The 9,351-nt window shown below is 43.9% G+C and overlaps 1 protein-coding gene across 1 annotated transcript; it reads right to left on the bottom strand.

Moving 5' to 3' along the window:
- Positions 1-272: 272 nt before the first annotated feature.
- LOC115546836 (14-3-3 protein epsilon) lies at positions 273-9,165 on the bottom strand. The gene is made up of 6 exons (XM_030360601.1): positions 8,891-9,165; positions 7,036-7,235; positions 5,517-5,623; positions 5,059-5,265; positions 4,464-4,600; positions 273-1,841 (listed from the first exon to the last, which is right to left on the bottom strand). The coding sequence occupies exons 1-6, from the start codon at positions 8,952-8,954 to the stop codon at positions 1,786-1,788; spliced, it is 771 nt and encodes a 256-aa protein (XP_030216461.1). The 5' UTR covers positions 8,955-9,165; the 3' UTR covers positions 273-1,785.
- Positions 9,166-9,351: the final 186 nt, after the last annotated feature.

Genomic DNA, 9,351 nt, shown 5'->3' with positions numbered 1-9,351 from the left:
CAGTCCGTAACCCTCCTTTTAATGTGTCCATGTATTCAGGTCACGTGTGTTGTATTCCACTACTAATGACTTGTGGACCGCGTCTATGTACATGCGCGCTAATATTGTGAAAATGAGAACAATTCAATCAGCACTATTAATGTTATTCTGTCGAATTAATAATCCTGACCGAATAACACTCCTTAGAGTCCGTCGACCATTTTATAACTGTCAAACGGCAGTGCTCTCTGGTGGCCAGACTTCAGATTGGAGCAAAAATAATGTAGCAGACCTTCAATTTTTCTTTTTCAAGTTTATTGTTAATTTCCATGCTGTGTTTCAGTAAGAATACAGATGGTGCTTGTGGCTCCCGTCAGTAGTACAAATCAAGATTCACGTTACACTAACTGAGAGAAAACAGAAGTGAGAAACACAGGTCAAGCAAATATACGAGGAAGAGACGGTTCAAAACAGAAGGAAAAACGTGAAATAGCAAGAGTCATGGGAGTGGGATTTTCTGCAGGTCTCTTTCTCCTCCCCCCCTCCACCAAAGTGCCAATACAGAAATGCATTACACTAGTCAGAATAGTTCAAACTGGTTTGTTTGATATATATCGTTGTTGTTTTTTACTTCCATCTAAACAAGTCATTAGTGAGCAAGCTGCCATAAGCAATAAGCGCAATAGCCTTGTAGTGAAATGCTTGACCCAGAGGTGAAACTCAGCAGCCACGTAAGAGCAAAAGGGTAAAACAGTGTGGAGTAGGATACAGGATGGAGCAGGGGTGGAGGGGAGGGGAATACCACTAGTGTTATGAGGAATAAGAATCATTTCTATGCCAAGAATGAAAAGAAAAAAAAAAAAGGTTAGAATGGACAACCGAAGAATAAGCAGGGCCTTGGTTTACTTTACCGAAAGCTAAACGTACAGTGGATCCCTTTTTCTTTATTTAAACCACTCCTCACCTCTTTTTCCCACATTCACCCCTTACATTTTCCAGAATAAAGACAAATGGTCTCGCCTTCTCACACATACACGTATATATTTTTTTTCTTAGCATTATCTTTTCTTCCTCTTGTTGTGTACACACATGCATGATACAGGTGGACATAATTGGCAAGACATATTCAGCAATGTGAAAGCAACGAAGGGGTGTGTGTGTGTGTGTGTGTGTGTGTGTGTGTGTGTGTGTGTGTGTGTGTGTGTGTGTGTGTGTGTGTGTGTGTGTGTGTGTGTGTGTGTGTGTGTGTGTGTGTGTGTGTGTGTGACATTACAGGAACCCGGCAGGATTAAGCTGGAAACGACTCAAAGGGTAGAATTAAACAAACTTGGGAGAGGACAAATATACCGTAACATTGATCTTATGATTTCCTTCCGTATGTATTTAACTGGCAGGTATACCAGTGCAATGTTTAAAAAAAAAAGAAAAAAAAAAGAAAAAAAGAAAAAGATACAAATAAAATGGAGAAGCCCTGAGAGGGGTAGTAGCCTAACGGTTGTTGGTGGCATTAAATGAGCTCTAAATAATTAGAATAATAAAAAACTTTTGGCATTTGGGCACCAACACAGCTAGAGGGAGCGAGTCCCGGTGGCATGCAAGACACCTGGCTCGGCCCTCTAAAGTCTGGCCCCCCGGGTGGATGGTGAGGGAGTGGAGGGGAGGAGGGGAACAATGTGGTGTAACACGGAAGGTGGCCGACATCTTGGAGGGACGGGAATGGAGGAGAAAGAAATCGATGAAAAAATTTAAAACAAAAAAGATTGGAAGGAATAAGGAGTATTTTTTTGTTTGTCGTTGCATGTCGTCTCACTGGGCCGCCTCCTCCTCTGCATCCTGCACCGTCTCCTTGTTCTGTTCTTCGCCTGCAGGGAGAAATGGAGAAAAGCAAGGTTCTCATTAGGGTCTGGGAAGACTTGCTTGTAGAGATAAGGAGAATGAGAGAAGGACACATCGCCCACAGATTGGACCCCAGAGGAGAACCCTGTACAAAGAGAGGCCCCAGGAGGGGGTCACGTCCCGGCTGAGGTGGGTACCGGGTGGAAACAACAAAGAGTGGAAGTAGCAGTGATGCATTGCATGTGGTTGGCTGCAGTCAGGAGACTAGGATTGTGAAGGGAGTGGGGCATATTATTCTAAATAAGTGGTTCGTCATCGCAATTCGTAGACCAGAAACCGTTGTTGGCAAACCAGTCAGATGCACTACGAACGTACAGGCGTTCATACCGTTCATGTTAAATGTCTCCATTAGCCGTGTGCGCTTGCAGTGCACAGCCATTTGAACCTACAGGAGCAGTTGCTTGGGTAACATTTTTACTGGAATGGCTCAGCCATCTTTGGATTAAACTAAACAAAAATGAGCCAGTAAACAGGCAGCTTTGACAAAACCAAAAAGGGTTTACAGTCCTATGAGGGGAACCACCACTGCAATCCACAAAGAAACCAGAAAAACCACAACGGTGTCAAAATGGCACCTGAAAAGCTGATGCTGGCACAGATTTCATTATGGATTTGGAGTGCAACACAACCTCAAAAAGGGTATTTTAGGTGCAACTTATGACTCTTCTGTGGATTTTATACCCTTTTCAATCTAATAAATAGCAAGTGCAATGTCATCACATATGTCACACTTGAAGGTGTTAAAAATATAAAAATGCCTAAACAATATATGGTACTCATATAATAAGAACTGCTCCGATGTCATGCCATGTCTATTCTGCTAGGCCATTAAGTGAAATGAATCTGAGAATCAATAGATACTTATTCCATGTAGGACACAAAGTCCAAAGGTAAGTAAGTAAAGCCATGTTTTGGCACCAACTGTTATTTGGACATGGGCGTTGTGCTAATTAGCAGACAGTTGGCTCATCAAAATGGGGATGCCTTTTTCAACCCAACCTCTTGCAACACTGGCCAAGCTTCAAACATTTGTGCCATCTTCAATGGTGATGATGAGTACAGTCAGCATCACAAACAACCCAAGTCCAAACTGCCAATTCTTTTTTTATTTCTGATTAGTTTGCATTGACCAGGAGCAGATGGTATACCCGTTATGCATCCCTCCAGCACGCTCTGTTGGCACTATATGCTCCTCTTGGGTAAATATACGGTTGGTTGCATTTACATCAAAATGTGAGAAATGTGAATAGATAATTCAAAGTTGGCGAGGATAAATTGTTACAACACACGTCATAGGGATAATACAGCCAAAAACGGTTTGACTGATTGCTTTTGAATTTAAAACGTCTTGTTGATGTACAACACGGTCCTGCCTTTCTGATATGTGTAATAATGTACCATGGCGTTATTTTGCAAACTGTCGCTGATGAATGAGAGCTGGTGACTTGGCTAGGAGTAACTTCAGCTCAGCCAGTGGTGCATTGTAGAACACTGAACGGCAGCTTTGCGGTGCTGGATTTCGATCCAGTATCCCTCGCCTTGGGGGATAAGCTCAGTCCCAAATCAAAATAAAACTACATTTCACAATAATTTGGTGAGCATTTCACCATCGCTGAGCCTCACAAGTTTATGCTCAAATAAATAAGGAATATGAATCACTGCCCGACTGTTCAGGGCAGCATGACAAAACCCGGGTGCATCGGTCACATCTGGGGCCGTGTTAACAGTGACTGTTCCCTCTTCAAATAAGTCCATCCCTCAGTTGTACGTATATCGTTGTCGCGCCCCAAGCCCGCAATGCCAAAGTGCATTCTGGACTCACAAGGATGCTGTGGAAGGCATGGTTTCTGAGAGAACCCCTAATAGGTCACATATGTGGATGAAAATGACAATATACGGATGATGCCAGTGATTTGAGGACATGCTCTATTAACAGTATTGTGCCTACTGCAGCAATGTCTCCTTTCAGAGTAGGAGCGTCTTAATAAGCGCTGAGATGGATGGTGCAGCGTCGTGTGACGGGGAAGGGTCTATGAGCCCAGATGTAACGCTGACTCAATCAAGACGTGTAGAGTCAATACGAATGACACGAGCCCATTACCGAGGAAAACTGAATGAGGAATTTACAGAGGAAAGGGGAAGGGCTTTCCCCTCTGTAGATTCTTTCCAAAGAATCTACATAGAGGAACATGGGAGAACGAGAGATGCATTTAGGAAGGAACGGAGGACAGCGAGAAAAATGCTCCCATCGTACGGAGTCAACAGGCTGCAGTGCAGAGCTTTCGAAGAAAGGCATCAATATAGGCAGGCTGTCTATGTCAACCCCACTGCTCAAGGCCAGATACCAGTTGTGACATTCAAAACTAGTATTGTACATCTTAAAATTCAGCCCAGGCAATTGGATCTCTTCAATATAGTATCTCATTCTGCGTGAAAATGGCTAACTGATCTAAAACTGAAAAATGAATGGCTCCCTGAATAGGCAAAATTCTTGTAATGGCACACAGAGAGCAAGTGAGATTCAGGGGATGAAACAATGGTTTTTATTAGTGCCCGGGGGTTGAAGGGTGCAGGTGATGCGTGCTTACCGTCTGCCTGCATGTCTGAGGTCCATAGTGTCAGGTTGTCGCGCAACAGCTGCATGATGAGCGTGGAGTCCTTGTAGCTCTCCTCACTCAGTGTGTCCAGCTCCGCAATGGCGTCGTCAAACGCTGTCTTTGCCAGCCTGACAGGACAGACAGTTGGAATGTGTTCATTTCATTTATTTTTTAAAAACGGCACTGTTCAGTGGGCACGGTTAATTGGGCACTGTTTTTCTACATTAACTGCGGGGGTACAAAAAAGCTACATTTTTACTTTCACACTGTTTGATTTTGTCAAGCGAACCAACCAATGTATACATATGTCACACTGTTAAGTGGTTCACTAGTCTTTTTTGACAGAAAAATACATTTATAACAATTCAGGGATTCGGTCACTGAGTAATTTGAAAAAAGCATTCCGAATTTTTATAGAATCGCAATAAATATGACATCGACACTGAAGAACTGTGGGAATATTATAGTGTGAGGTCGCTGCCGATTACCGTCCCTCGGGTGCACACAAAACCCCTACAATACAACCATTGCCCATAATCAACAAAATAACATGAAATGGGTGCAAAGAAAGAGGAAAGCCCCATACTTGCAGGCGCGGTCAGGCGAGTTAAGGATCTCGTAGTAGAAAACGGAGAAGTTGAGCGCCAGACCGAGGCGGATCGGGTGTGTGGGTGGCAGGCCTTCTGCGGCGATGTCATTGGCAGCCTTGTAGGCCGCCAAGCTGTTCTCGGCCGCCTCCTTCCGGTCGTTGCCCGTGGCGAACTCAGCCAGGTACCTGTGGTAGTCCCCCTTCCTAAAAGGTCAAGAGGCGAACGTTTTTGTTTGTTTGATACCCTGTTAAGATTCCGGAAGCAGATCACCATCTTAATAATAGCCAAACACCTGCGCATTTGTTTTGTAGTGAGTTGATTTGATGCTGTAGTGACATCGACTTCAAGAGAACACTATATGCTGCACTGCCTTATCCGCAAGCGAGACAATCTTAAATCCATATCAGATTCTTAACAGAGCGTCTGCCTGAGTGTGCGTTTGGTTAGTACGTACATTTTATAGTAAAAGACTTTGGACTCTCCCGTGTTGGCTGATGGAATGAGGTGCTTGTCCAGGACATCCAGGATGTCCTTGCAGATAGTCTTCAGCTCCGTCTCCACCTGGGGATGGAACACCACACATGAACAAGAAGAAACATTTAGATGCAGGCGTACTACACATCCAACCGTTAAGCTAAAAAGGTTGTGATAAGAGTAACCATTTAGAAGTTCCTAAAACATTTAAATAAATGACAAATAGAAATGTTTCTCATAAAAGGTTTTGAGGGCGACAATAAAGAAGGTTGAGAAAGGAGGCTTCAATGAATATTCCGGATTCTTTGTGCAAGAAATGAACACGATATAATGGAATGTTCTGTGCTCATTCGTTCAGTCAGTGTCAAGAAACTTGATACGAGAGGGATGATGGTACATTTTCCTGAGTCATGACAATACTGCAAACACGGAGCAAGCAGAAGCATCGTTCATCGAGCCAGGGTTTTCCCACTTCCTCCCAATTATAAGCCATTACCCCTTAAACAAATTAAAAAGAAAAATCAAGCAATCGCTGACCATTAGGGCTGTCAACGAATATTCGAAGTTCGAATATTCGTTCGAAATGTATCCAAAAACGCGAATTCGAACGTGAAAATTAATATTCGAATGTGAAAAAACACTCCCGCGGTACAAGCGCCTCTATCTGCTTTGTGAATGAGCCTCTGTCTGTTCGCGATGTCCCTCATAATATTTGAATGTGTAAAAACACTCCCGCGGTACAAGTGTAACAGACTAGTATTGTGAAGAGCGAATGTATTTTATCCCCTCGGGGTTTCCGTACTTGGATATAGGTATTCCAGCTCGGCTATGCCATTCAATAAGCATCCGAAGTAGAGCTCAGGGAGCTAGTAGTCTGGCTGGTGAAAGCTGCTATAACGCAATGTTCTCGGCAAAGTCCGAGACAGCTTTTTTTTCATGAATCCGAACGGTGCGTAGTGCTGGCCCTTTCGCTGGCATGGTGGAAGACGTAGGCGACATGCATTTTTTTCTTTATCGATTTTAATAGGCCTTCTCGATAAATGGTAAGCAAAGCAAGGAACGTTACCACTAGCATACTTTGTAACATTCAGAAGCGGGCGTCTTCTTCAGATTACTATAGTTTGCGCGCTTGCAGGTGTGGTGGTGAAATGCAAGCGATACAAAGTTGTGGCTTTTCATGATTAGGCCTCCACGTTACTGGGCTGTTTATAGGATATATATATATCCCACTAATTTGAACCATGGTTTTGTCGCATTATTGACATATTGACGGCAACTGCGTAAAATAGGCAACCAGATATTCGAATAGTTCGAATTCGTGATTTTTTTCCAAACGAACATTCGAATGTCATTTTTGAGCAATTTTGACAGCCCTACTGACCATACTAATGAAAACCCCAAAGTACTGATAAAATAAATGGAATAAGATCCTCAGGTCCCTCCCAAGCCTCACTGCCACCACTTAAAGCATATAGTGAGCATTGATCTCCTTCTCTTACCAATTGCCTGTATTCCTGGATCATCTTGATGATGCCCTCGCCCTCCTTGCTCTCCTCCTTCTGTTCCAGGCTGCTGATGATCCTCCAGGAGGCTCGACGGGCACCGATCACGTTCTTGTAGGCCACCGACAGCAGGTTCCTCTCCTCCACCGTCAGCTCCACGTCCATGCCAGCCACGTTCTTCATGGACTTCACCATTTCTGGAAGGGCGGAAGGAGGGGACACACACACACACACACACACACCTCATTATACACAGGAAGCTGCCCTAAAAAGGATTTTACATTGCCATATCTATACGAGTACATTGTGTAAAAGAAAGCTTGGCTTAACTGACATTTAATCAAATTGTTCATTGATATAGAACAGATCATATACCTCATCGCTCTGACTCCATTGAAATCTATTTCATTTGGTGCTAAATAATCACTGCAGAATGTTCTGCGACCACAGCATTAGTGCTTTGGACTCCTTATGGAGTATGCGCACTATAGATTGGCCTAATGGTTGAAACTTGGCATCCTTCGCGGTTTGCCTTCGCCTGAAACCATTCATTACACTATAGACTGGCCCAATAGAGTGAGACAAATCAAGGCTTTTCTTAAGGGGTATTGCTTCATATAAAAAAAAAACATTCAGGTAAGCACATCGGAAAGATTCTGACATTATGCATTTTATACTGGGTTCATAAATCAATGTTAGCACCATGTATACACTCAATTTTTACAATTATGACTATTGGAAAGGGAAATTTGACTTCTGCAGATCCTGTTATTGAGGGCTGTTTGGGCATGCAGTAAGTTAGAAACACACCCAAAAAGCATGGGAAATCAATGGCATTGCAAACACAAACCATTTTTAGTTTGCCTGGATCTAGATGTGTGGCTCTTAAAAGGGTGAGTCAAAAGGTGTGGACACTACATACGCACACAACAGCCTTGCCAGCTATTGTCATCGCAAAACTCCTCCCATTGTTGAGGGCGAACAGGATAGATGTTATGTGAAGGTGTAGCAACAGTCTAAAATGGTTGCTTGTAACATACGTTATACAATTATTCTACATTTATACAGTAGCATTCCATCAGGGATGTATGATACAAACATGAACACTCATTTTTAACGTTGTGTCTTGAGGATCTATGGAGGGTAAACTGCATTTCTGCGCCGATGCCGGAGCAGCCCTACTGACATAAAATACAAATGTCCTTTGGATGCCTATATGGTACAACATCTAGATAGACAGGTGTGAGGGACCACCAGCGGTCATACACCAACACACGTCAGGGATCTTACTCATCAGCACCAGTCCTATCTATGGGGCGCAGGAAAGTTCTCCCCGGGTTGCGGAACAACTTTAATCCAAATATCCCCGAAAAGGGGATCAATTTCGGCGTCGGAATCTAGCTGAACTGTTAAAGATCGCACAGTAGATCACACTATCAAACCGTACACACCCTCTACGCCATTAACGCCCCACCTTGCGTTAAACTGTGGTGTGCCGTAGGGCGAGTAGCATGGCGATGTGGTGGTGGCTGCTGCTGGCAGCGTGAGCAACGACCCACTAGACTGACAGGAAGCCGTGCAGCTAGATGCTAACATCATGTACGGCTATGTTTTGTACTTTAGCCTGTAGCTAATGTCGGCAGCGGCACACGGTTCACCACCACTATATTCAATGCTTGATAAAAATCCACTGGCTGCTTTTCCGCCATTTTGTTTCTTGGCTGATCTGACAAAAGCGGATCCATCGCCAGCCACCACCTTACCTGCTGCTGCTCCTCGCAGCCCCCTGCTGAAGAGAGCGAAGGGGATACAGGCGGCGGAGGGGCTGACCGTGATATATTGGAGATCTTACCGTCGTATCTTTCTGCTTGCTCGGCCAATTTAGCCTGATATACTGCGTTTTCCCGGTCTGCCATGGCCGTCGGTGTTTAGTTATCGATAATGTCCTGAAACAGACGGTTTATCGTTGGTCGTAGGTCCCAATTGGTGATTCCTGGTGGAGCGATAGCAGCTTCCCCACTGTAACCAAATAGCCACCGGTAGCACTTGTGTAAAGATGGCGTCAGATCTCCATCCGGGAAACACAACTTTACTTCTATCCCCTCCCCCATCCTTTGATTTTAAATGTGTAAATCCTGATTATGAGGCATGCTGTAAGCTAAAAATACATTTCGAGATGGTGCAGATCATAGTGTCGGTGGTATCTAGTACATTTTATTGACGCTATCGATCACTGCATTACAGTATCAGTGTGATAAGATTGGCTTATGGTGGAATATGTACATATACTGACGTCATCATGCAATATCTATG

This window comes from Gadus morhua, chromosome 7, assembly GCF_902167405.1.
Source record: "Gadus morhua chromosome 7, gadMor3.0, whole genome shotgun sequence".
NCBI lineage: Eukaryota > Metazoa > Chordata > Actinopteri > Gadiformes > Gadidae > Gadus > Gadus morhua.
Note: the sequence above shows the minus strand (reverse complement) of the source record. Positions and strands in the feature narration are given on the sequence as shown.

What these genes read in the sequence shown, in the direction of transcription:
- LOC115546836 (XM_030360601.1), bottom strand. Translation starts at nt 8,954, where the DNA reads ATGGCAGACCGGGAAAACGCAGTATATCAGGCTAAATTGGCCGAGCAA. An exon ending in TCCAGGAATACAGGCAATTG is followed by an intron (nt 5,624 to 7,035) that starts GTAAGAGAAGGA and finishes TTCCATCCCCAG; the next exon opens with GTGGAGACGGAGCTGAAGAC. An exon ending in CTCAGACATGCAGGCAGACG is followed by an intron (nt 1,842 to 4,463) that starts GTAAGCACGCAT and finishes TTCTCCCTGCAG; the next exon opens with GCGAAGAACAGAACAAGGAG.